The sequence below is a fragment of the Onychostoma macrolepis genome, chromosome 07 (genome assembly GCF_012432095.1).
Source record: "Onychostoma macrolepis isolate SWU-2019 chromosome 07, ASM1243209v1, whole genome shotgun sequence".
NCBI lineage: Eukaryota > Metazoa > Chordata > Actinopteri > Cypriniformes > Cyprinidae > Onychostoma > Onychostoma macrolepis.
Window position 1 is genome coordinate 36899462 of NC_081161.1, and position 27945 is coordinate 36927406.

General features: G+C 36.1%; 2 protein-coding genes across 2 annotated transcripts; one reads left to right on the forward strand and one right to left on the reverse strand.

The window, feature by feature from the left end:
* Positions 1 to 2537: 2537 nt before the first annotated feature.
* zgc:194312 (uncharacterized protein LOC794943 homolog) lies at positions 2538 to 7713 on the forward strand. The gene is made up of 2 exons (XM_058780396.1): positions 2538 to 4829; positions 6603 to 7713. The coding sequence occupies exons 1-2, from the start codon at positions 3916 to 3918 to the stop codon at positions 6661 to 6663; spliced, it is 975 nt and encodes a 324-aa protein (XP_058636379.1). The 5' UTR covers positions 2538 to 3915; the 3' UTR covers positions 6664 to 7713.
* Positions 7714 to 8044: 331 nt separating this feature from the next.
* acadvl (acyl-CoA dehydrogenase very long chain) lies at positions 8045 to 26967 on the reverse strand. The gene is made up of 21 exons (XM_058780379.1): positions 26735 to 26967; positions 26484 to 26635; positions 25887 to 25956; positions 25033 to 25107; positions 21114 to 21186; positions 20825 to 20889; positions 20417 to 20551; positions 20154 to 20298; positions 18649 to 18778; positions 15572 to 15697; positions 15227 to 15425; positions 13965 to 14069; positions 13398 to 13484; positions 13102 to 13164; positions 10102 to 10203; positions 9813 to 9910; positions 9600 to 9672; positions 9354 to 9426; positions 9046 to 9118; positions 8561 to 8636; positions 8045 to 8476 (listed from the first exon to the last, which is right to left on the reverse strand). The coding sequence occupies exons 2-21, from the start codon at positions 26555 to 26557 to the stop codon at positions 8339 to 8341; spliced, it is 1980 nt and encodes a 659-aa protein (XP_058636362.1). The 5' UTR covers positions 26558 to 26635; positions 26735 to 26967; the 3' UTR covers positions 8045 to 8338.
* Between the last annotated feature and the right edge of the window lie 978 nt (positions 26968 to 27945).

Here is a 27945-nt window from a genome sequence, read left to right on the forward strand (position 1 = left end):
GTTATATTGTATCTGTACTTCATTATACAGCAAATCTACAGTTGCACTTCAGTTTTACTGCTCTTGAACTTTAATGAACTGCAGTTATATACTTCAATATACTGCAATTGTCCAGTTGTACTTCATTGTACTGCAGGGGCGGTTCTAGACCCTTTTTAGGTGGGCTTCAGCCCCACTATTTATCGTCTCAGCCCCCCTAAAACTATAATCAGCTATCTGAACGATCAGGCCAGTGCTGCTTCCTTAAGAAAGTTTATCATTCGTTTATCGATCTCAGTGTGGTACTCACGCGCTGTGATAGATGGTTAATGTGCGCGCGCACATTTGAATGAAGCGCAAACACTGAGAGGCACTGCACGGACAGCACGCCAGCATGGTCTCATGAAAATGCGTTTCAATGGCACAATTTTCTGTTCCTATTTGGTGTGCGTATGATACGCACCTTCCCCACACCCCTAAACCTAACCATTGCATTTCATATGCACGCCAAAGTCAGTTTTTGCGTATAAATAGCACACCAAGTAGAAACAGAAAATCGTGCCATTGAAACGCACTTTCATGAGATCAGGTCATTCACTTTCGCTTCTTCTCGAGCAAATAAGTAAATATCCAAGTTAACGCAGTCGCTTAAGTCTTAAATAAACATAAACAGTTGAGAAAGTATTGGATGTGTGTCAGTATAACGGATCCATGCATTTCTTATATTAGGCTAATAATGTTAATCAAACAACAAAAGTAAAACATGAGAATCACTCACCAAGTAACTTCTGTAACTTTAATAGGTAATTGTGTTTGTGTCTAATTACTAGGTTATTTCATACAGTAATACAATTTTCATAAGCACAGTAAAATACAGTTTATTTTGGTAATTTGTATTGCTGTATCTAATGATCTCTCTGAGGACTAAGCCCCCCTAAAGATGGAATCCTAGAACCGCCCCTGTTGTACTGCATTTATACTGCTTTGTACTTCAATGTACTGCAGTTAATTTTTGTAAGGGGAGCGCGTGACCTCTGGTGGCGAGTGGACGGAACACCACGAACCGGATTCGTGACTATCATATTTACCAAGGGTGCCGATATTTTTGGCCATGACTGTATGTATTATGAGTCATGTCACATCTTATTTTCTGTTTTGCATTTGTAAATGCCCCTTTCTCGTTCTACGGCAGCACCAGCCTGTCTTGTTGACTATTGCCCTGTTAGAAAAGAAGTATGACGTTTAGGTGCCACTCATTGATTACAGTTCTGTATTCAAAAACAATCATTTTTGTAGGTTCATTACCAAGGTCACTCTCTTTCAGCGATTCTACTACAGGCACATAAACTTCATCAAACCTGTCAACACGGGGAACTGGAAATCCTGAAATTAACAGTCTCTTCTCACTGCCACAGTCAGGAAAACATGCCTCTGCTTTCAACCTGAAATTGAATTTTAAAAGAACTTCACATGTAGCCTACGCTTTTAGCTATACGCTTCAGATTTATATTTAGTTTTTTAACTCTCTTATGCTCACCAAGGCCACATTTATTTGATCAAAATACAGTAAAACAGTAACTATTGGGAAATATTATTACAATGTAAAAATAGCTGATTTATGTTTTAAAATATTTTGAAATGTAATTTATTCCTGTGATGGCAAAGCTGAATTTTCAGCATCATTACGCCAGTCTTCAGTGTCACATGATCCTTCAGAAATCATTCTAATATGCTGGTTTTCTGCTCTAGAAGCATTTCTTATTAATATACTGTTGTGCTACTTGATCATTTTGAGGAAATCGGGATATGATTTTTCCAGGATTCTTTAGAGTATAAAAAGTCTAAAAGAACAGCGTTTATTTGAAATAGAAATCTTTTATACAATGTTATATATATATATATATATATATATATAGCCTATATTACATTACAAAATATATTATATTACAAAGAAAACTCTCACTGACCCTGAAATTTGAACGGTAGTGTAGCTGATCCCAAATGTATAAACATACAGTTAACAGTAGGTCTGTTTAATATCAAATAAATAAATGACATGGTTCTTCAAACAATGGGTGGCGCTGTGCCATAACTTTTACTGCAACCTTCTGATACTCACAGGATAAAGGGCCACACAGAACAGCCTACTCTGTACTTCCGGGAAATATACAAAGAAGAAAGGGGAGACGTGCCTGTGGCAAAAAATTAATAAAAATAAAATAAATAAATAAATAATTCAAATTTATAAACTTTCTAACAATTAGTGGGATCAAGCATTAACACAGGGTGAGTTGCACATCCACAGTTTGATCGATGAACTACAGGGGTGAAAACACACTTCTGAGCTTGTGCAAAAATACAGAAATATCAACTGAATAACATCAGCAGGTTCTGCTGTAAGATGTGACTGTTTGACAGTAAATAGATTGCTTGAGTTATATCTAAAGACAGAAAAAAATGCATTTTGACTGGGTCAATAATTTCAAAAACACATCTTTGTGACTACTTTTTTTTTTTTTTTCCTCACAGTGCATGTTTATTTTCGATAAAAGCACCTGCTAAATGAATAAATGTAAATTTGTTTGTATTAAAATGCTTTTCTATATGCCTGCAGTTATAAATTACAATGGTTACAATAAAATGAGCGTGGAATTAAACAAGCGGTACATGTTCATGCACTCTTTGTAGGCTATACTTGACATTCATTTACACAGTTTAGGCATAAATTGCTGTTTGTAAACTAATATGTAGCAGATAAAGTGGTGGCCAAAATTATTAGAACACTAGTATTTTCACCAGCTAAAAAATGGTTCTTCTGGATTTAGTCCGTCTCAGTTTGTTCTGTTTCTTCATGTCACTCCAGACAGACTGGATGATGATCAGATCAGATCTCTGTGTGGAGCACTGGCTGTTGTCAGACTCTTTGTGCAAACAAATATCTCACTGGATTATTACAATTAATGGCAAAATAAATGTTTGGAAATGTAAACTGATATTTCCCACAAACACACTACATCAAAAAGATGGAAATAACTGACTTAAAACCATTTTTAGCTGGTGAAAATACTAGTGTTCTAATCATTTTGGCCACCGCTGTAAATATGGGAACATTATACACTCTTAAAAATAAAGGTGCTTCAAAAGGTTCTTCCCAGCGATGCCACAGAAGAATCATTTTTTGATTCCACAAAGAACCATTCAGTCAAAGGTTCTTTAAAGAACCATCTCTTTCTTACTTTTTCATAATCTGAAGAACCTTCTTTCACCACAAAGAACCTTTTGTGAAACAGAAAGGTTCTTAAGACGTTAAAGGTTCTTTATGGAACCATTTAGACAAAAAAGGTTCTTCATGGCATCATGAAGCACCTTTATTTTTAAGAGTGTATGAAGGTTTGATACAAAAAAAAAAAAAAGCTACAAATATTGCAACAAAAGAAGTTACAACACTTCCAGGTGTCATGTCCCATACAGAAAAAGTATGATTGCTCAATATAACCACACTATATCAAAGTTTTAAGTTAAACTGGTTTCAAACAAATATTCAAAAAACACATTCAATACCACGATATGATTCTGGCTTCCATTATTTTATAAGACACCTGTCACATTTCTCATGAAAATATGCTGCACACACAAAAGGCGCCGAAATGAACTCTCAAACACGCCCCTCCTCTGTCTCTCTCTCTCTGCTGAAGCTTTAGAGGGGGAAGTAAACGTGAAGTTGACTCTTTCCATCACTAGGCTGACTTTTACGCGAGGACCGCAGGTGTTTTTGACCGAACAGATCCACCTAACGAATTCACATGAACATTCGGATTTTTGGAGACACATCGACCAACGCCGAGCCAAATGAACCGTGCACACCAGTTAAAAGTGTTTTGTTCTGGAACGTTTTGGTTCTACTGCTGTACGAGCGAGGCCTGAAGAAGCGCTAGGATGACAAATGCTACTGCAGATGACTACTCGTATCCACACATACGTGTTTGGGCAGCGGGAGTTTCTTTGATCATTTTGGCCTTTTTCAACTTGATCATCAACTGGACCATAGTGCGCGAGGAGCGCCTGCGGAGCCACGCGCGCTTCGTCCTCGTGTTCCACTTGTTGTTCTCCGCGCTGGTTTACTTCGCAGTAAGCTTTAGCTTCAACTTACAAAGTTACTTGAAAGCAGCGACCACATCAACCATATGCACGGCACTAATCAAAGGTCTGATGACAAGCGGCACCAATATTATCCTCACCATCACGGCGATGGCGCTGGACCGTTACTTTGCCATATGTTACCCGCTCCACTATAACAAAGTTTGTTTCAAACCCTGGCCGTGGCTCATCGGGATCCTAACATGGGTACTCGCGTCGATTATTCCTCTTACCCTGTCGCCCAAAATAAATGGCACTGTGCCCTGTGGAAGGAAAACTCTGAAAGGCGGAGAAATGCACAAAATCGTTCTAATAACAATTTGCACTGTTCTTATTGTGTACAGCTATGTACGGATCTTATATGAGGGGCGTCGTCTGGGTGTGTTGAACCGGCGCAACCGAGCTGCGTGTAGGACTATCGCTCTCCACGGCACGCAGCTCGCCGTCTACATCCTCCCCAATTTCATACTGTTTTTGCTGCATATCCTTAACCGCATTCACTCACTCGAGGATTCCACAAAAGAGCTTTTTGCGGTCATAAGTTTTGCCTTCTTCAGCCTGGCGCAGTGCATCGCGCCGATAGTGTACGGACTGCGTAAAGAGGAACTGCTGGAACATCTTAATCACCGGTTCCCGTGTTTATCCGGCCGGTTGAAGCGCATTTTGGAGTGGACCGTCAACATCACACATCCCAATCGGCATCGCCAGCAAAGGTAGGTGAACACAGTAGCATAGAATAATTGTTTACCGCCTACTCGTCCTTACGAAGGCGCATTACGCACCGCAGTTTAGGTGCACTCGCTAGCCAAAAAAGTTAAAACTTTGTGTTAAGACTTTAAATTGGTTTAAGACAAAAAAAAAAGTTTGGCTTGTGCTTATGGTTTTACGTCGACTGTGATCTGGAGAATTGATTTTCATACACTCTTAAAAAACGTTCCTTTTTACTTTATAAAAAAAAAAAACACGACATACAGACAACTGAAGAACCCTGTAATAGTTCTTCATAAAAAGAGACCCATTTAAGAACCTTTATTTAAAAAAAAAAAAGAAAGAATAGCAAAAAAGAGTTTATACCCCTAAGCTAAATATGAAAAGCATCTGTTTCACGTTTGCCCCTATTTTTGTATGACTCATCCAAAGATTCCCCCATAACTCAGTCAAAACAAGCAGCCTAACGACAGACCTATTCGAACTTAACTAAATATTATGAGATGTAAAAATGTATATATGTCCTGAACAAATGACATTATTTTAGCTATTTTTGGGTTAATGTACTACTGCATTAAAGTATCTTAAATATTAATTAAATGTTTGGGGTGTGGCCTAATGCGATATAGATATATATATATATATATATATATATATATATAAAATAGTAATATGGATATATAATAATATTAATCATTTTCTGACTGGATATTCAAAGCAATATAATGCAAGAGTAAAAATATATATTTGGATTCTAAATACCGTTTAGTTTGCTTCGTCTCAGGAGAACATACTGTGGTCGACAAGATAAACATTGTGATTAATGTCTGTGTAGGAGCCAAATATGTTCCCACATCAAAGTGAAAATAAAAAGTATAAAACATCAGTCATCGTTCATTTGGCCTACTCCATCTAAACTACAGTTCTAAAGTTTAGGGTTGGTAAGATTTTTAATGTTTTTAAAGTCTCACCAAGGTTGCATTTAGTGATTAAAAAAGCAGTACAAATTGGAAATAACAGTTTTCTATTTTAATATATTTTATACATTTATTCCTGTGATGGCAAAGCTGAATTTTCAGCATCATTACTCGAGTCTTCAGTGTCACACGATCTTTCAGAAATCGTTCTAATATGCTGGTTTGCTGCTTAAGAAATGTTTCTTGTTATTACCAATGGTGAAAACAGTTGTGGTGCTCAAGGTTTTTGTGGAAACCAGAATACATTATTTTTAGGATTCTTTGATGAATAGAAGCATTTCTTTCCGGTCTCTTTTAATGTAACGCAACTAAAAGTATTTAAAAAGTATTATTTTTTGTATATAATAAATCTTACTGACCCCAAAGTTTTGAACAGTAGTGTAGACCTATGATAAAAGATTTAGAAAGGTGTCAATATTTATTCAAGGGATCTGGTGCCTACTTTCAAATATTTGGTGGTTTTTAATCAGAGGCTAAAGCCACATTTCACACCTAAGACCACAGACTCTCATCTGTCATGTTTTCAAATTTGAGCAACTACTGAAAAAATATAAAATGTCTTCTCTATGCTGGTTCGCTAATCTACCAGGCTGATTAGATTCTGGTTTTAGAGGGGTTTTGCTCAGCTAAACCAGATGTAAGGGAGGCCATCTGAAATCAGCAGAAAAAACCTGCAAACCATTTTAGGCAGGTATCTTTCAGCAGAAAGATCATACTGAAAAATGATTGAGAGCCAAATTGTACATGATATGAAATCCATGCTGGAATTGTAAATAATCTAACATACTGTGTTTATTTCAGGGAGAGGAGAATGACTTCAGAGACGTTATTATCAAGAGAGATCTCACAGACGACTGTGTGACATCTTTGGATTAAGAGACAGCCCTTATGATGATTTCTTCAAAAGGAATATTTAATTACCGAGACTGAGATTAATATCGAACCAAACGCTATGCAATCCATCTGATGTGTTGCATATCTTAAGTTCAACACATTTTCCACTGAGAAAACAAAGTTGTGACTTTTAGAAAACTGTGATTTTTATTCTGCAAGCCATTGCTTTGTTATGTTGGAGTAAAATACAGCAGCTACACAGTGTTCAGGAATTACTTTTGCTAAAGACATAGTCAACTGTGATTTTTATATGAACAATATTAACTGTAAATAGTACCGGTGACTTACTGTCATGTGAACAAGTAACAATTAGGATCCGAATTTGTATTTTTCTAAAAGCTGTACAAATCTCTTCTCTAGTATTCTTTGTCTTGGCAAAACTTAACAGTATTTTGCAGTCATATATATATATATATATATAAGCTAATGATCCGAGTAAACCAACTAAAACTTAGACTGTGAAATAGGTTTAATGAAATTGTAATTTATGTCTAGTTAAACTGGTGACACTGAAAGATTTGTAGTATTTGATATACTATGTTTGTAACCACAGCATCCTGAGTTGTCAAGACACTCTGGCTTAATAAGGTCACTAACGTTCTTTTACAATGTCCTGTAAACTGTGTCTTTACAATATACTGCCTCTTTACAATATACTGCATTCAGAAAATAATGCACTGGTGAAAGGACAAAACGTATGATATTGGGGTATTTCAAATATCGTTAAGCACTGCAACACAGAGCGAGTATTTATAATTACGTCAGGGTGGGCAACTGTATTGTGTTAACACGTTTTTTGTATGTTTGCTTTAGAAGTAATTACATGCCTAATGGGAGATGCCACAGAAAATGAAGGAAGAATAAATCATTTAAGATAAACTGTTGTACAAAACATCCAATGGGAGGACCAAATGTAGCATCTTCTTTTGCAGGCATCATAGATGTGTGTAATTTCTAAATTGCAGACATTGATGTGGTATTGCCCATTTGTAATAAAGATCTTTTGTATTTATGTTAAGAGCATAATGTTGTTTAGTTCACAATTTAAAAAAAAATTGGTAACCAAGACAAATGACTTGTTCATGATATGAAACTTTAAAAGAGTGTTTCTATTTTAGTAACGAGAACAAACCTTTTGGTAACTCTGGATAAGACATTTCACATTAAAACCATGGGAAAAGCTAAAGTTTATGTTCAGTATGTAAAACCGCTAAATAACTGACAAATTGAAAACATTTGCAAAATGCTAGCAGCTGGACCGGATATTGGCCTGAGGTTTGTTGACAAGTCTTAAGTGCTTCAGTCAGAGCTTTTATCACTCTTCAAAGCAGACTAGTTTTCATCACTGGTTAATATTAAATCAACTTTTTTTTAATTTAGGCTTGATTAGATACAAAAGAACTACATTTATAAACAAACACAAATCCAATCCTTCAATGTATGCCTAAATCTACATGTCCTATTTATTCATTTACATACTTTATTATGAAATATTAAAGCACTCCTGTGGTCGAAGTGCATAATGTGACAGACCCCACTCTTAAAGGATTGCAGCATTGAACAGTCTGGGTAAAGAAATATGGGCAACTTTGACTGACTGGTTAGAAAATAAATGGTTGGGTGATGGGAGGAATAGCAGAGCTTTAAATGCCCAGAGGATGAGGAGATACCACTCCTCCGTTTTCTACCACAGCAGCAGAAATAGCACGCAAGTTCTTGAAGATCTGCTTGGACGTCCCTGACCTGAGGAACTTGATGTCCTGCATGACCCTCTCATGGGCCTAAAGAAAAGAAATCAGGGATTAATGCTTAAAGATGAGATGGGGAGAAGTTAAAAAAAAAAAACATGGACATTAAATACTGACCTCAGTACACCAGGTTTCACACAGCATCTTCTCATGCTGAGCAGAAGAGTGACCTTGACTGAGAGACCTGGACGCTCTGAGAAAGGAAAACGAGTAAACACACATAAACAAGCACAAATGTTATATGCTGAATGATCTCTCCTTTAATTAGCCAATTATCAACTCTATTTCCAGTAATGCATGGGCATACAAGAAAAACATTCATCAATACATAAACAACAATAACAAACCAGATTTGTATGTTTTCATAAGGAAATCTGAGTTTACTGTCCCAAGTCAGCAGCGCCTATCAAAAAGTGTCTGATATTCTGTTCTACTTGAATCTCTCAATCACTGTAACACCTTTCCATTACAAGTTGCACTATTTGAGGTAACCTTTTTGTCTGCAGCACAAACTGTGTCAAAGTTTGACATTATGGGTTAGGGATTTTAAGCATGAGCAGTTGTAAAAGTTGTATACAAATTAATACATTTATATAACTTACCTGGACAAGACCACGACCATGGCGTACAGATCAATGGCACAGTCTGCAACTCGCTTCAGAACAAATTGTTCGTCTGAAAAGCCACATGTACAGAATCACTCGATCACTATGAGAAAGGTCACACGCTTAAATGGACGCCTGACAAAAGCTTCCATCACAGTACTTCGCTATAAATATGTAAAGTGAAAGAAAGTTGAAACCAGGAAGAATTAACATGCACAACACAAAAAAGTCCATGGCAAATTGCCAACGCAGGCTAAAGCAAATAATATAATCTTTAGCAAAGATCTATCAAACACATCACTCACCAATGATTCTCTTTCCATGTTTCAGAAGAAGCTCTTCAATAACAGCTCCAAATTGCTCGATGGCTTTAACAGTCTTTAAGAGGGGGGAAAAAATACTATTTTAGACCTGTAATCTGTATGTCTCATTTAGGCTTTGGTATTCTAGGTGGTTTCCTTTCTTAGTATTATTTTTGAGTACATATCATTCAGCATTGGCTGAACATCACTTCAGTGTTGTCCAAGCACTATGGCTTTTCTTTGATTTACCAATTCTCCACTGTGGTTAAGCTCTGGATGGACCATTCCTTGCAATGTTAGTCCTGTCCCCAAGCCTGCCTTCCTGTCAGAGACAATGAGAAAAGGACAGACATATTGCAGGTTTATCAAGTTGATGCAAAGAACATGACACTGCAAAACACGACATTTCATAACACAACAGAATGTCTTGCAAGAGTGTTTTTAGAGATATGAAGGTCTAACCTCTTGGCTCGCTTTGTGATTTCACTCGCCAACACCCCAGCGTTACTAATAGGGTTCTTTAGAGCTTTCTGCAAGCTCTTCAGCTGATTGCCTGCATTCTACCGAACAGAACACACCTTTGAAAACGTAATTTACATACTGTGTTTGCATTGCAATAGCTCCAATAGCAATTTTTAGCAGTTCCAGATGTCAACAACCACACGTGATATGAGCTTTAGGTGGTTTTACAGAACAGGAAGCTGTAAGGCAGGCAGTTATGTTTTCAGCAGTGTTTTCTTTTCTCTTTTACCTGGAAGCCGTTGAGCGCTACAAACAGTCGCAGGATGTCATTGGTACCCTCAAAGATTCTGAAGATTCGCAGGTCCCTCAATACCCTTTCCACACCAGCATCCTGTATCAATAACATGTTGTACAGAGAGTGATGTCAAAGTGCCACAAAAATAATCAATTCATTCTTTTAGTTCAGCATTAAATAGTAAATACATGAGAACATGAAGTCATTTTCAAAAATCCTCACGATGGAAATAAATTGACAGCACACACACTGTATATATACACAGTACTGATTTTATATACATTTGCACAATTTATTTATTCCTGTGATGACGACAAATGTAAATTTTCAGCAGCCATTACTCCAAGCTTCACTGTCAAGTGATCCTTTATAAATCATTCTAATATGCTGATTTAGACCCAAGAATTATTATTATTAAATCAAAGTTGAAAACAATTTTTGCTGCCTTATATTCTTGTGGGAACCATAATATACTACCAGTCTTAAATTTGGTTAAGTAAGAAAAATAACACTTTTAAAAGCGACAGTAAAGACATTTATGCCTTTACAAAAGATTTATTTCTCAAATAAATGGTGTTCTTTTGAACTTTCTATTTACCAAATAATTCTAAAAAATGTATCATGACTTCAACAATAATAGTGCAGCAAAACAGTTTTCAGCTTTAACCCATAAGAACCCGGACCAGTTTCTACTTATAGGAAAATTATGGGGCATATAAAACAGACCAAATGGACCACTTATAACATGTTTCTGCAGTTGTTTTTAAAATACAACCCCTCCTTGTGAAAGATCTGTAATGTTACACATATGATACATTGGGCGTTTATGATAAATCTTTCATGTTACATTGGGCGTTTATTCCTCAAATGAAAAAAAAAGAAAAAAAAAAAAAAAAGTTATTTTTTGCTAAATAACAGTTTTTTTTATGTTTATTTGCTTTTCCACAACATATATCAAAATTATTACTTTTCTGGGAAGATAAAACAAAAACATTTTCCAGACGTAATACAGTTTTTGCATTTTATTTGCTTTGCCACAACATATTTCAAAACCACATAACTGTGACCATTTTTACAACAACTTTTGTAACATATCAAAATTCTACCTTTTCAGGTATATGGTTTAACCAATTTGAAAATGTGCAAACTGAATAAAAATAAATAACTACCTTACACTGGAGGTCAACCTGTTAAACATGCGCGTAGATTTGTTTAAAATACGCTTTGAAATGAGCAGCAGAAAATATATAACACTAAAATAATTGAATCAGCTAAATTAATTGAGCAGCTCATTACCATTTTTACCATTTTTCTTAATGTGACAAATGTCACATTAAAATTCCACCTACTTTTATAAGGCTAAGGGCCCGACATGATATATAGGTCACCACAATATCTTTGTAACTTGTTTTATATCAATTTGTTATCTAAAAAAAAAACTAAAAAAAACTAAAAAAAAAAACTAAAATAAGGGCAATAATATTATTATCACTATTATTAATTATTTTTTATAGTTATACTTAATAGGCCCCACTATGTGCAGTGTGAGGACCAAACCAAATCTTCAGTTTCTCTTATGAGAACCAGGCTGAAAAACTTATGTGCACCCCTGTATATGGTATATAAACAAGTGGATCTGAGAGACCTGTGGTTTTAATCTAACTGATCAGTAGCCCACAAGAGACACCGATTAAGAGGAACGGATGAAACTCTTCTCAGGAAATTTGCTCATCTTGATCAGTGGCTAGATGTTGCATCTACACATTTTGCATACTTCAGTTTTACAGCAGCACATGTGTGGCATCCCAACTGACATGAGAAAACAAAAACAAAACAACACAATGCAGCCACGCGTTCAACATGCAGACGTGACCTACATTCAGCAAAGGCCAATTTTATCTGCGTATGGTTTTGTGTTGCGGCGTCCCCCCCTTGATAACCAATCATATTGTTGCAGAGGTGTTCCTTTGCAAGACACCTCCGGTTTTTCCACCACCCCAGGACAAAACATAGGCCTTGAGGGGGTGATTGCCCACAAAGTAGGCGTTCACACTTTGAGTCACAATGCAGAAACCATAAATGTTGCAATGCTATTGCGCCAAAATTAGACTTCCACTCTGACAGAGTCTGGTTTCTGAAAAAGCTGACAACAAAAAGCTTTGAACAAACCAACTGGTGAATGGGTGCCGTCAGTATGAGAGCTGATAAAAACATCACAATAACCCACAAGGAATCCACACAACTCCAGTCCATCAATTAATGTTTTGTGAAGTAAAAGCTGCGTGTTTGTAAGAAACAAATCCTTCATTAAAATGTTTCTCTTAAAACCATCACTTCTGGCCAAAATAGTAGTAAATAATCCATAACCCTGTTGTCCTCTCACATCAAACTGTGATATCCACTGACATATTTGTTTAGAAATGTTTTGGCCTGCTTTAGCTTATAAATGGTGCTTGATCTGTGCATATTTCTCTCCTGATTCAAACAAAACAACTTTTTCACCAGAGAAAGCAATTTTATGCATAGTGGACTTATGGATAGTGAAAACAAGTTTCAAGTTAAAAACTTTTTAATGATAGATTTGTTTATTACAAACCCTTCACCAGACATAAATTGAACTGAAGTTGTGTAGATTACTCGTGGATTATTGTGATGTTTTATCCACTGTTTGGGTGCCGTCTCATTCTGATGGCACCCATTCACTGCAGAGGATCCATTGGTGAGCAAATGGTGTAAATTTATCCAAATCTGTTCCGATAAACAAAAAAACACATATACATAGACAGCCTGAGGGTGACTAATTTTCAGAAAATTGTCATTTTGTGGTGAATTATTCCTTTAAGCCATTATGGATCTAACAGTATGACTTTCTGTAAAGATGCTTTGAAACAATGTGTATTGTGAATGGGCAATACAAATAAACATAACAATAAACATAACAATCAACATACAATCAACACACACACACACACACACACACACACACACACTGACCTTCATGAATCCCATTCCACCCATAACTTGAATGCATTCATCTGTCACCAACCAAGCTGCTTCCTAAAGGAAAATCCAGCAATATGGTGAATTTACAATATATTCTTTAAACATCACACCAGGAGAGATCCCCCCACATGATTGTAAAGCGCTTTGGGTGTACAGCAATACACAATAAAGCGCTATATAAATGCCTCATTTATTAATTTCATAAAAATTTCTAAAATTTTTTTCAAAATATGTATGTGGGCTTAAAAACTAGTACAACTGGGTTGATCAATATGTTAAACACTTACAGAAGCAAAGATTTTACTAATGGCCGCTTCAATCTGGAACTCTGTGGCTCCGCTGTCCATGTTCCCACTAACCATGTAAGCCATGGACTAAGTCCATAGAGAAAAGATGAAAGGAGGAGAAAAAAAGAACAACACACTAATAAAAATGCTCAGAACAAACAAACTACTTAATTAAATGAAAAACAGACTTGGAAACACAACAGATGATAAAATAGACTGTGTATTTTTAGACTTTAGCCACACGTGACCCACTCAAATCACTCAGAAATTAGGGGGAAGCTTCCACTTCCTCCAAGTCATGTGGAAGTAAGAAATTCATGGACTGAGTTCTGCAAGTGTACACAGCTAAAATGCTGATATCTGCAAAGTCCATAAAAAGCAGTGTCCATTAGAGATGCTTCGCAATTGAACTGTGTAAATTTGCTTTACATATGGGATCAAACAAAAGCAGTATTTACTTGACTCAATAAATAGATGACATACAGTTAGTAGGCAGTGTTTGACTCTCAAATTTCCTTGTTCCCTGAGGGGTAAGTCAAGATGTGGCAAAGCAGTAGGTGAGCTCACCTCTGTCACATAATGAAGCATTGCCATTCTGGCCATCTTTTCCTGAATGGCACCATAGTTGTGAATCTTGTTGCCAAACTGAGTCCGGTTAGCAGCATGGTCAACCTGTGTAAGAAAAAAAAAAAAAAAGAGGAAATATAGAAACTATTTAGCTAACTGGTGAACTCAAGTTCTCAAAATAAAAAAGTGAGGTTATTTTGGAAAAATAATAGCATGAAAAAAAAATTTTTTTTTGCTGAAACAGCATGTGCAAAAAATGCTCATATATTCAATTTCATCCTAAAATTAGCTGGAATTATTGCAGTAAGGAAATACACCTAAATGCACTGATGAGACATAAACCTGACTGGAATTTTCATTTGGCGGTTTTAAAAATTCTAAATGCAAACATGTGAAAAGACAAAGTATATATTATTATATTCTGTATATTACATCACGGTACAGTTTTCAGCATATGCATTCCCGAATGCATGCTTTCTTTTAATGACTTGACACAAGTTGAATCTAACCTTAAAACAAACTAGTAACTGAAGACCCACAGGGCAAGTGTACTGCAGTGAATAAGGTCTACTCTTAGTTTCCGCTTTCAAAAGTTCCTGGTCTGAGACGGATACACAAACACAGAGACAAACACAGATGCCTGTGGTAAGAGCAAGCACCGATGCTGTTGAGAAATCGCCTCCTCCCTCTGCTGTAGCCCACAATCACACAGCAACTGCACATTTCATGAGAGCATATTGCTATACGTGCACAAGCACCTGTTTCTGCACATTTAAATTTTTTGCAACCAGAAATTTGCATATTTAAGAATTGCTTTCATTTCAGCAGAAATTGTATTTGTTTTTCTGTATTTGGCAGACGCTTTCACACCTAAGTGCCTTCAATTAGTTGCGCAAGAAATCTTAATTTTCACAGCTTTTAAGAAATCAGCCAACTATGATGAGCAGCGAGAGAAAAACACGCGGGAAAATTATGGTGAGGCATGTGCCAATACGAGCTCAGATGCCACGCAGCACGGGGACAGTGCAATGCGTGCTGAGGAATTTCCCTGCATATTAAGCAGAGGAAGTGAGGATGATAGGGGTGTCAGTGGGTGGGAGGATGTGGCCTATCAAAACAGCATGCTAGACAAACTAAGTACGAGAAGAGGAATCGAAAAAGAAAGCGAGAAAAGGTTTGTTCAGCATTACATGCTCAAAGAGGAAAACAGCTTACAAACAGAACAAACATCTGATAACGTGCACTTTAGCACACATACGCACCGCTTTGGCGATGACACCCTTCATGGTGCCAGAGAGGGCAGCGGCCATACCAAAGCGGCCATTGTTGAGGATGTTCATGGCCACTTTGAATCCACCTCCAACCTCTCCCAGCACACACTCCGCAGGGACACGCACGTTCTCAAAATACACTTCTGCCGTGTTGGACGCTTTAATGCCCATCTTTTTCTCTGGAGGACCACTGAGAGACGGAAAAAGAAAAAGTGAATTTAAAAAGAACAAAAGATAAAGAGACAAGAAAGACGATGACAGAGAGGGGAAATGGTCAGCGAAAATATGTCAACTCAAAAGATTACTGAACAGAAAGGAGGCAAAACAAGCACTAACTGTGTGACTCCTCCGAAGCTCCTCTCCACAATAAATGCTGTAATTTTGTCCTTCATCTCTCCGGTCTTTTCATCCTTCATGGGAGTCTTTGCAAACACAGTGAAGATCTCAGCAATGCCTCCATTACTAAGAGAGAGGAGGAAAAGAACCTGATTATTATTAATAATGCAATACGATGGAGTCTTCAACCTTTTTCAGGCTTTTTTTTAAACCTTTTTATATATTGTTAGCAAGTGCTGCATTCTAAAGGCCCGTTCACACCTAGGACGAAAACTAAAACAATACCTATAGAGTTCTAATTATCTTTTTAATTCTATGACGATGGGAAAGTCCACATCACAGCTATAGCAATTGGACACAGAGGAACGATTTCACTAGAATCACTTTCAGGATTTTTCCAGCTGATGAATGACAGAATTCACACAACTTTAAACAGCTTGAGCTTTTAAAGCAGTAAACGACAAAATGGCAATGCATGGTTATAATAAAAAGAACCATATTGTGTGTTGGTTAGGATGCTATTATAATGATCATAGGGCTGAATGATATGGCCAAAATTGATATCACTATATATTTCTTAATTTCGGTCGATACGATATACTGCCAAGAATGCCCACAACAGATGTCTGTACCTACAAACTTATGAAAAATGAATTTACCAAGTCTATGAACTCCTATAAAACTATATAATATTTGGGGGCACAAATAAATCAATGTTCACCTTTTATTTGTCTTTAGCCTTCATACAAACAAGAAATGTGAAAATCACTGTCAAATAAACATCTCAGACTCACCTTATTAATATTAATACCTTTAACTTCAAACTATAGGCTAACATACACTACCAGTCAAAGGTTTTTGAACAGTAAGATTTTAGTTTTTTAAAGAATTCTCTTCTGCTCACCAAGCTTGCATTTTTTTGATCCAAAATACAGCAAAAACAGTAACATTTTCAAATATTTACCATTTAAAATAACTGTTTTCTATTTGAAGTTTCTATTTGAAGTTATTCCTGTGATTTCAAAGCTGAATTTTTAGCATCATTTCTCCAGTCACACGATCCTTCAGAAATCATTCTAACATTCTAATATTTGCTGCTCAAAAAACATTTATTATGATGTTGAAAACAGCGGAGTAGAATCTGATTGTCTGCCAGTAGGAGGCGTTTTGAGAGCGGCAGAACTAGCAGTTTCCCTGGTAACGGCTGTAATCTAAGCAGCTCCGCTCCTGAACGCTACTTTATCAGATAAAATGAAAATGCCATCAAAACTATTCTGAAGACAGCATGTTCCCTTCAGAGATACATTTATATAAATCACCCGCTTTTTTAAACGTGCAGTGCTCATGTTTATTCAACGAAGTTAAATGGCGCAAATAAATCAATGTATGGGAAACACTGGTAATGTATATCGAAATATCGGAAATGTGTTTAAAAATCATATCACCCTTATTGAAAAAAATTATATCGCGACACATATTGATATTGAATTATTGTCCAGCCCTAAATGATCATTAATTATAATTAATTGTAATTGTATTAATTCATTATAATTAATTAACTGCTCTGCTGGCAACTCGGACACGTGCACATTGGCCAGCTTGTTTGTTTGTTTTGTGGTGTTTTAAATTACTTTAAGTTAGTTGTGTTTTATTCAAATGAAGATGATACTAGCAAAGTTTTTATTACTGGTGCTGATTGGAAGGGAGATCTTTGCTGTGAATCCAGAGTCACCTGCACGCACCTTTGGCGTTCTACCGATCTATTACAGCAGGGAGGAGCTGCTCTCGCTGAGGCCTGTAAGGACGACGTTACCCGCAGACATACCTGAGGTTGTCAGGAGGCAGCGTGCTTATTCAGGGCGACCCCGGAGGAGAGGAAAGAGTGAAGGAATTCGACAATGTCTCCAGAACCAGGGCAATAAACCACCGCTGCCGTCTATGATTTTAAGTAATGTGCGGTCTTTGAGAAACAAAATTGAGGAACTGCGTATGAACTCAAGGATTTGTTACGAGTATCGTGACTCCTGTTTGATGGTGTTCACAGAGACCTGGATGCACCCTGATATCCCCAACTCATTGGTTGACCGTGATGGGTTTTCTCTAGTTCGAGTAGACAGGGTATATATACTGTATGTCCTTTCACGCAGCTTATGTTCCGCCAAGCGGGAACTCGGCTAAAGCGGCCAGCTGCATATCTGACTGTGTTCACAAACAACTAAAGCGTACTCCTGGAACAGGTTATATCAACTTTTGTGTGGACACAATTGTTGAGAAGACAACTGTACAATAGGTGGCTCAGTGTGCATTGTCCTATATGCTAAGTTTAATGGTTTCTCATGCACACATAAAAGTCTGTATATTTGTTATTTTTGCAAAGGTCCTCAAGGCTATGCCATACGGTGCTAAGAATATCGTGAGAAAAAACAAAACATTTTGCATAAGTGCATCTTGAATTCATTCAGTCTTGTTTGACAATCACTAAAGAATCACTAAACAACTGCCATGAAAACACACTTCTTGTATGATAAACTTATTTTCATTAAATTCTTAAATTTCTATTATAAAAAACTAAATGGGGGCAACACCTCACCCTCATCAAGCTGCACAGTTTGATTGTATGAGGCAAGTGTGGTAAAGTTTAATACTTAATGTCAGGGGTTTAGAAAATCCCCCTAGCCTTCAGTATGAGCAAAATGCTAAGCTCCACTAAGTACAACAGTTCTTCACACTACTAAGCTTAGTATATTTAGTTACTCATATGCATTTATGGAGTTGCCAAAATGCAATGTGTAAGGTCTCTGGTTGTTACTAGACTTCAATGAGCAACACACATGAAAGATGCACATATCTTTGATACAGGAATCGCATTGTCATACCAAGACAAGAACCCCCCAGCTGAATGACTGTACAGCTGAGAGAGGCAATTAATAGTAATATGACCTCATCCAAGTGGACATGGAGCAGCCTGTGATAGGTTTATTCATGATGCCCCCTAGTGGCCGCAAAATAGGTGAACATCCTTGCCACCCAACCTGTGGGTGTTTGTGTATATTTGTTAAGAGTAAGATCACACACACCTGATCCAGATCTTGCTTCCATTCAGGGTGTAGTACTGGCCACAGGGGGAACGAACTGCACTGGTTTTAATGGAGGCTGCATCAGAACCACTCGCTGGTTCAGTAAGACAGAAGGCAGCAACGTTCTCTCCTACCAGAAACACACAAGAGAGTTATTTAACAAACAGACAATATTAAAGCGATAGTTTACCAAAGAATGAAAATTCTGGCATCATCTACTTACCCTCAAATTGTTCCAAACCTTTATGAATTTCTTTCTTCTGCTGAACACAAAAGAAGATATTTTAAAGAATGTGGGTAAACAGTTTCTGGTCCCCAATGACTTTCATGGTATTTTTTTTTTTTTTTTTAAACCCACACTACGTAAGTCAATGGGGACCAGCAACTGTTTGGTTACCCACAGTCTTAAAAATATCTTCTTTCATGTTCTACAGAAGATCACATGATTTAGAACAACCCGAGGGTGAGTAAACGATGACAGAATTTTCATTTTGGGGTGAACCATCCTGAACTATCCCTTTATGAGTTGTCACCCATTATGGGGTTTTCAGTGTCAGATTCTTACAATTTTTAGACTTGGTTTGCTAATCTTAAATGTTTATATATTTGAATATTTCGAGGGGTGAGAACCAGAAAGGCGTTTAATTGACATTTCACCAACTTTACAGTAGAGCCAAAACAAAAATTTTACCATAGTTTGATCTGACTTTGTGTACTGATTTCAGTTGTTTATAATAAAAATGTGTACACTCATGGATGACAGTACTCATTAAGAGCTTTCATTTTATATACCGTATATATATATATATATATATATATATATATATATATATATATATATATATATATATATATATATATATATATATATATATATATATATATATATATATATATATATATATATATATATATATATATATATCCATTTTACCAAAAATATCACTTATGCCTTTCTGGTTCTCACCCCTCGATTTTTGAAAAGTGTAGTTACTGTGCACTTCATTAAGTTTAGTCTAGTTTGCATTCGTTTTCATATTAATATAATAGTCGGTTTTGCCGTGAATTGACACTGAACTAAGACGAAAGATATTTTAAACATTTGAATTTTAAACATTTGTAAATATTTTAACATTAAAAATTATTATTTGTCATACTATTGTGCATTATATGTTTATAATGCCTTAAAACAAATGCATTTTATGAAGTGTATTCAAATTAGTTGAATAGTTTCCGTTATGTGTACAATAATTAATGGTTAGCCAATTTTTCACAAGCATGTTTAGCCATTCTATTTGGAATATTTGTGGCCGACTTTGTGTGTAAATAAGTAAATGTATTTTTTTATAATACAGGACGAAACATAAATTCACAAACTTATTAAAGTAGGCAACTGACAGTACAAGAACGCATTAAAAATTTGTGTTAAGTTTAAGTCATTATATGTTAAGTTTAAGTCATAGCTAAACATTGCAGCAGTTGTTGTGCGCTCTTCACTTGCTCACCAGTGGCCAGCTTTGGAAGGTACTTCTCTTTCTGCTGGGGGTTTCCAAAAAGCAGGATTCCTTTGAAGCCAATGGACTGATGGGCACCAAGAGTGATGCCCACACCCAGATCATGCATCCCGACAATCTCCACCAGCCTGGCGTACTGTAAACAGAGCAGGTACATACATAAATTTCATGTGTATCTCTAGATTTCCATTTCCATTTATGTCTCTACCTCCTACCCAAATGAAAGAAAAATGGGAATGGAGCAGTGATTTTACCTGTGTGTTGGTGAGGCCAACGCCACCAAGATCTGCAGGCACCTGAAGACCAAAAGCTCCCATCTCCTTCAGGCCTTTCATCGTGTGCTCCTCCACCTTCTCCAGAGCATCATTCTTCATGGGGTCATTCACTTCCTGGAAACACAAAGAGGCACATTGCAAAGAAAATGAAAAAGACATGTCAACTGCCTACGCATTTCTCAGTATCATGCGAGTTACAGTTTTAACATTTAACTTGAATATCTTTAGCGTAAAGGTAGATTGTATCTTGATTCTCTCAAATTTGTTCATTGTTTGAATTTTCAATCATATGTATTGTACAATGACTGTTTTCAAATATTTAAGGAAATCAGTATATAAAAGAAAATTAATTATTCTAAAATAGAAATGTAGGTGCATTAAACTTACCTCAAAAAACTTACTGCATGGCCCAACCAATTCCTTGAGGAACTGTGACTGCTCTTCATTGAGCACTACATCGAAGAATGCAAAAATATTCAGGGAATAAATACAATAAACACAGACTGAGCACCACTGAAGTGTGAGTATAATGAATAACAACACTATAGCAAAACCTCAAAGCAATACTTTGACATTTAAAAACTAGAATCAGTCTAAAATTTTCCAGTTTTTAAAATATAATATCTGGTGCATCTAAACATACTTTAGCACAGGGGGAAACATTTTTTGGAGTCACCTGATGGAAAGGGGAACACCTGAGAAGTGCTGATTTGCCCTTTGAACATGTTCACAGCAAAGGATTTTGACTCCTGAGGGGAAAAGATTATGAGTCTCTTATAGTAAAATAACAATACTGTCTCTACATTATAAAAGATCACAAAAGTGCAGCAGGGGCTGGCGCTCTCCCTGGCAGTGGCAGGTTGCAGCGCCACTTCCGGTGGCATCCCCTGATGCCAAGGCAGCTGCCAGGTCGTTTCTGGCAGCTGCCATATTTCTCGTGGCAGCTGCCACTGTTTTTCTTGCCGTTTCTGCTGTTTGCTCGGTAAAAACTACGCTGTTCTCAGTGACGAGCGATGGTGTTTTAAAATATTAAGGCAAAGTTCCCACAAGTGTGTTATTTATTATTATTGTTATACATTTTTATGTATCAGCTGCCAGAGTTCGTGCCAGGAGTCACGATCGTTTGTCGCCGTTTCTGCTGCGACCAGAATATGAACCCAATAAGCTAAATTGCATAAGCACTTTCCCATAAAGAACATACACATAAGGAGTGCTTAGCTGTATAGACAGTATATAAGCACGTGTATACTATATACAGGTGCGTACCCATCATTTCAGAAGTGAGGGGACATAAATGTTTTATATATATATATACACACACACACACACATACACACAGTGCCTTGAAAGTATTCATACCACTTCATATATATATATATATATATATATATATATATATATATATATATATATATATACACATACATATACATACTGTATATAGGAAACTTTATTTTTCCTCTTATTTCTTTCTTTTAATTGGCTTAGAAATCAGATACACTGTTGGACAATAACCAATAAATGATTTGTTAATGTACTACAAACACATTTTTTTCATTTTTATCACATATAAGGCAGAATAGTTTCTGTAATAAATGTTATGTCAAGTAGCACTGAATTGTTCATATACTTTATTTATTACCTGGAGATGATTGAAAAAAGCACAAATAAACCATATATTGTGGCAATCGTGTTTTTAATGTCTTCACGTTTCCAAAGGTTTCTGCCTTTTATTCAGAAAACACAGTGATAGCTGGATGCTTTTGTCCATATTAGGGATTTCCTGGTAAGTTGTAAGTTATTACTTCTATATGAGTTCGTCTTGCACTTTCTGCACCTTCCGGCTTTGTGTATGACTTATATATATACACCGTATTGTCCCGAATATAAGACGATGTTTGTTTCTTGGAAATACATCTGAAAAAACGCGGTCGTCTTATATTCGGGGTCTAGACTTTGACATGTCAGTAATACACCCACAACAATAGGTGGCGCCAAAAACGCATAAAACGAGTGAGCCATGAAATATGGAATGTAATGTGTGTTGTAAAGTCATGACTGTCATGTTAGCCTGACGGGACCAAACTTCCTCTGTAAGTGATTTTAAAACATAAGACAGTACCCAGATTTGAAGACTACAATAAGATTTCACTTCTACTGATAATAAAATTTTGGTTGGCTACTATGAGATGGATAGCCTAAATGTTATATAATTCAGATGGGCTACCTGTTATTTCAATGGTATATCAAAAATAAATTTTTCAATGTCATTGTTGGTACATTTTTACCAGTATTTACCATAATTTCAAAACAAAAATTAAAATAGGAAAAATATGCAATTTGAAAATAATTTAAGAAACAAATGTGTTTTACAGAGAGAAAAAAAAAAAAAAAAACAAGATTTGGTTTTCAAAAAGCCTTTTTCTAAAAGGTACATCTGGAAAAAGGGAGGTTGTCTTATAATCAGGGTCGTCTTATATTCGGGACAATACGGTATATATATATATATATATATATATATAACCTTACTGTTGTCACAATGTTGTCACATTGGTTAAATAAACATTACATTAAAAAGGCCAAATACAATTATATTTTGTATTTTTACACTGTGTAATATTCTGTTTATCAAATCAATAAATATCATCATGTTAGTGTTTTTACGTATTTTTACATTCATTCCAAAATAATAACAAAGGGCAGTAACAATACAAACATATTTTATTTGTCAACTGATGTTCAGCTGTTCTTTTTAACTTTACCAGCGGGTGTCGCTGTTGGACAGAATTACTTTATAAAAACTAGTGACTTTTACACTTTTTAATGTCACATTTTGTAATACTTGCGTTGATTTATTTTTGTAATTTTCACATCCATTTTTTTTTTCTCTAATGAGACTCTGCCTCCCTTGCCTTGACTGATGGCAGGCAAAGCCGTACAACACACAAACATCAGAAATTCAGTAATCTTATCCTTGCGGCTTTGAGGTTATGTAAATTTTGGCAGGTTATTTTACATTCATTTCATGCATGCAAATTAATAAAGTGATGAATGGCAATTGGGCAGTTCAATTAAGTATAGCATTTTTGTAATAGCTACAAAAATGAAAATGGGCAAATGTGGGATCACCGAGAAATGAAATGTTTTTTATTACAATTTTTACTACAAATAGCATGCTTAAACTATGGTGAATGTAGCAAAATGTTTTAACTTTAATACCTTTTTTATGCGTTGCAAAACCATGTGTAATTTTCGTAAGTTTTGTTGCAAACAATTTTTACTGTTGTTTAATAATGAAAAACAGTAGTAATACATTTATAATATTTATAGAAAGCATTCATTGTTAGAAAAGATCATTTATGTCATGTACTGTAAATGCTCTAGGCCTACAAGTCTGAGGCATTAATTGTAACATTATTATATACACCAAATATTTTGACCATACTTTCTTCTTCTTCTGGACAGAACTTGTGGATAAAAACAAGTGGGCTACTGTCGCCATATTTGATTAAGAATTTTTCATCCTTCAGGATCCAACAGTTCACTGTATACAGTCCAAAGGAAATGATTAATAAAGAGTGAATAAAGATCCTTCAGGATCATAAATAAAAAATCAGTTAATGATAAAAATACATTAAAAAAAAATCAATAAAAACTTAAGTGTCTCAATTAAAATGGTCTCATGATTATTTTAATATATATATTGTGTGTGTGTGTGTGTGTGTGTGTGTGTGTGTGTATGTATGTGCATATATATTGGGTCCAATTCTCACTGTTACCATACTATTGACTTTTGCCTCAATAAACTCCTTTCTGTTCAGGTAGGGTAAGATGTAGAATCACGCATAATAAGGCATAGTATGTGCTTTATGAGTACTAATAAACAGCTAATATATTAGCAACTAGTTAATAACTAAACTACTAAAGTGTTACATTAAATACATAAAAAAATAAATGTTTGTGTATGCGCGCGCGTATGTGCGTATACAGTAATGGCTAGCGGCAGCTGGGCACTCCTTATCTGTGTGTATGTTCTTTATGGGAAATTACTTATGCAATTTAGCTTATTGGGTTCATATTCTGATCGCATCTGCTTGCTGGTAGCCTATATAATATGCATCATCAAATCTTTTAGTTAAAAATAGAACTGTAGTTTACAGCAGAAATGGCGACAAACGATCGTGACTCCTGGCACAAACTCTGACAGCTGATACATAAAAATGTATAATAATAATAATAATAATAATAATAATAGTAATACAATTGTGGGAACTTTGCATCATTTAAAACACCACCGCACGCCACTGAGAACAGTGTAGTTTTTACCGAGCAAACAGCAAAAACAGCGAGAAAAACCGTGGCAGCTGCCAGGAACGACCAGTGGGATAACGATCAGGGGATGCCACTGGAAGTGGCGCTGCGACCTGCCACTGCCAGGATTTGCGCCTGCTCTCTCTCCAAAAGTGTGTTGCATCTTATTTGTCTTAAAACTCTTCTGAAAATATCTCAGAATGAAAAGTAGCATTTGTAGTTATAAGATTTGCCTCTCGATTTAATGCACAATGCGTTTGAATCCAGCACATAAACTCACGTACCACATTGGCCGCCTTATCAACCTTCTCAGATGTCACGGTGGCGTCCCTGCCAACTACATTCTTGTCCAGAACAGCCTTGGTAAAAATAACAACAGAAAGTTATTGGTTTGTTTATATGCACGCAACAAAACTACACAGAAATCTACAGTATTCTCATTTTCTCAGTACTGAATATCCATTAGGCTAATATTGCTTATGACTTATTTTGTTGATTTAAATTAAAATAATTCTAAAATAATTAACTAGATTAATGTTGAATGAATGTTTTCACTTTTGCATTTGGTATAGTCAGTGCTTTCTAAGCTCTTCTGCTGAAAACCCTTTTCAGTTTGGTGGGTTCAAGTGCAATGTGACATACTGTAAAGATTTCCATGGCTTGACATTGCGACAAAAAAAAAGGCTGCCAAGTAGAGCAAAGAGCAATGACAAGGATCATATAACCCTCCCTTATAAACCTTCCCTCCCACACACAAACAATTAGCATCCTCATATATAACCCACAAGACAGTGTGAATCAACCATAATAAAATTTTATATTTTCACTGTCATCAGAGCATCTGATTTTGTGTAGGTCAACCACAATATTTACGTAACCCGTAAGACCACGTGGCAAACACCTACTGCCAAGCTCCCGTGTGTCATGTGAACTTTACTCCAGATTTATATTACTGGGTGTCTGAGGACAAGCACCTGTTTTTTTTTTTTTTTTTCCACAGGACATGACCGGATTGGCTACAGCATGATCTGTTATGTCAGTTCCGATCACAAAGTACTTGAACTGACTCTGTGACATAACCTATGTTTGAAAATATGGAAATGAATACATTATATTGATACACAGTGATGGGTCTTACCTCTGCGGCCTGGCTCGCATAAAAACGAGCATTTTTCACTGCCACAATAGCTCCAGTTTGGCACTGCGCTCTAATAAAGGAGATAAAGTCAGAAAAATCATATTATATAGTGATATAACAGTCATATATATCGTCTTAACCTCTTCTGCATGTTTCTAACTATCTCTCCATCTATCATACATATTAATAGACAGACAGACAGACAGACAAATTAGATAGATAGATAGATAGATAGGCAAAACAATCGACAGATAGATAGACAGAGACAGACAGACAGATGTTCAAATTATTTTTAGTTTCAGTTGTAGTTATAGTATTTTTAGAGAGGCCTAGGCTGACACCATGTGTGAATTTTACAATTATTTTCCGGAAAACTTCATTCAGATTGGTCAATGCGTCGTCCTGCGGTCAAACTGACCGTTGCTCATTGAACAATAATAGAGAAAATCATAGAGAAAATTATTACGTTCATTCGGGGGTCAATTTCAAGTTATTGTAGCTTCTGTATATTCGATTTTTCCTTCGGTTAATGATTTTTATTTTATTTTTTTAGGTAACGATAATAAGCTCGACCTGAATGAAAACAACGAGCCTCACCCTGTAATCGCTGGTTGTAGACGGAGGACAGAGTTGCAGATCGCAGGACTTTGGGTAACTTTACGCAGCAACATGATTAGGATTAGGCCGAAGTTCTTGTCTTTCTTGCCGAGCGTTGTTTATCTCCCGTGAAGCGGAAGTGTCAAGCTCGCCTATGGATCGAGGACAAATTAAAAAGTCACTAAATGCCGATAGACAACGGGACAACAATGTCCAGCTAGAGGTAAACGAGTTCTGGACGAGTGTCCTACAATGCAGCAGGACCGGTTTTATTTCGCCCTTGACCGGCTCTTCCCACCGCAGACCAGAGACCCTCCTCCTGTGGACTGTGACGCGACACAAACACCTCGGTTACAAAACACGTTCGAAATAGCGCTCAAAATACGAAAACTACTGTTGAACGAGATGCTCTGATCCACTGAACAGCTCTTACTGACTACCGGAAGTACATATCCTTACTTTAGTGCCAAGGGAACAGTCATGTAACCATAGATATATGTAACGTTACCGCTGCTGATCTCAGATCAGCTTGTACAGACACTTCGGGGGAGGTGCTACAATACAGCTGAAGGTTCCTTTGTGTGTCAGTGAAACGATATGGAGCTTAACCAAGATATTTTAGTTATAAGATTTTGCATTAATTCATGTATAATATACCGTTCCATGTATATTAGGTAAACTGCATATATAAAAAGTGATTACATTTTCGCTGTATTGACATCATGTCATCATAATATAAAATTATAAATTGAAACATTTGTACATGTAGTAAAAAATCTTAAATACATAACTTGCATAAAATAAATTAAAATAATTAAATTAAAATAAAATACCTAAAACATAATAGCTTAAAATAATTGATAGTAATAATTCTTATTAACACTTAAGTTAAGCTTACAAAGTCTTGATTACAAAAAGGCTATTAAACATTTCCACGGTTGAACACAATGACCCAACAGCAAGACAACAGAGAAATATCAAGTGCAAATTCAAAAGATTATTTACTTAGCCTCATGTTGTTCCAAATCTGCATGCTACTTAATTTTTTTAAGTTAAAATGTAGTGTTTTTTTGTTTTGTTTTTTTCAAGCTGAGAACAAAATGAGAAAAATTATTTTTTCTTTAGATTTTTTTTTTCCCATGGCAGTTTGTGACAAAGCCTGTCAAACTGCAAAAGTGAAAATCACACTAACAACACAAAGTAAATTCTTAAGTTTCATTTGCAATAAATGTAAAAAACGCACCTTAATGAATCACACCACATTTGACTCACAATGCCATTGATTCTGGCATGTGTTGTGGGTGATCCCAAAGCAACAGTTTGATAATGAGGGATAGAGAAAGAGATTTAAGAGCTGCACTGGAAGAAAACATTTTGCAGAAATAAAAACCCAAATTTTGTTCTTTTTTACATTAAATTTCAACAACTTAGGGTGTAATGCTATAAAACATTGATACAGTAG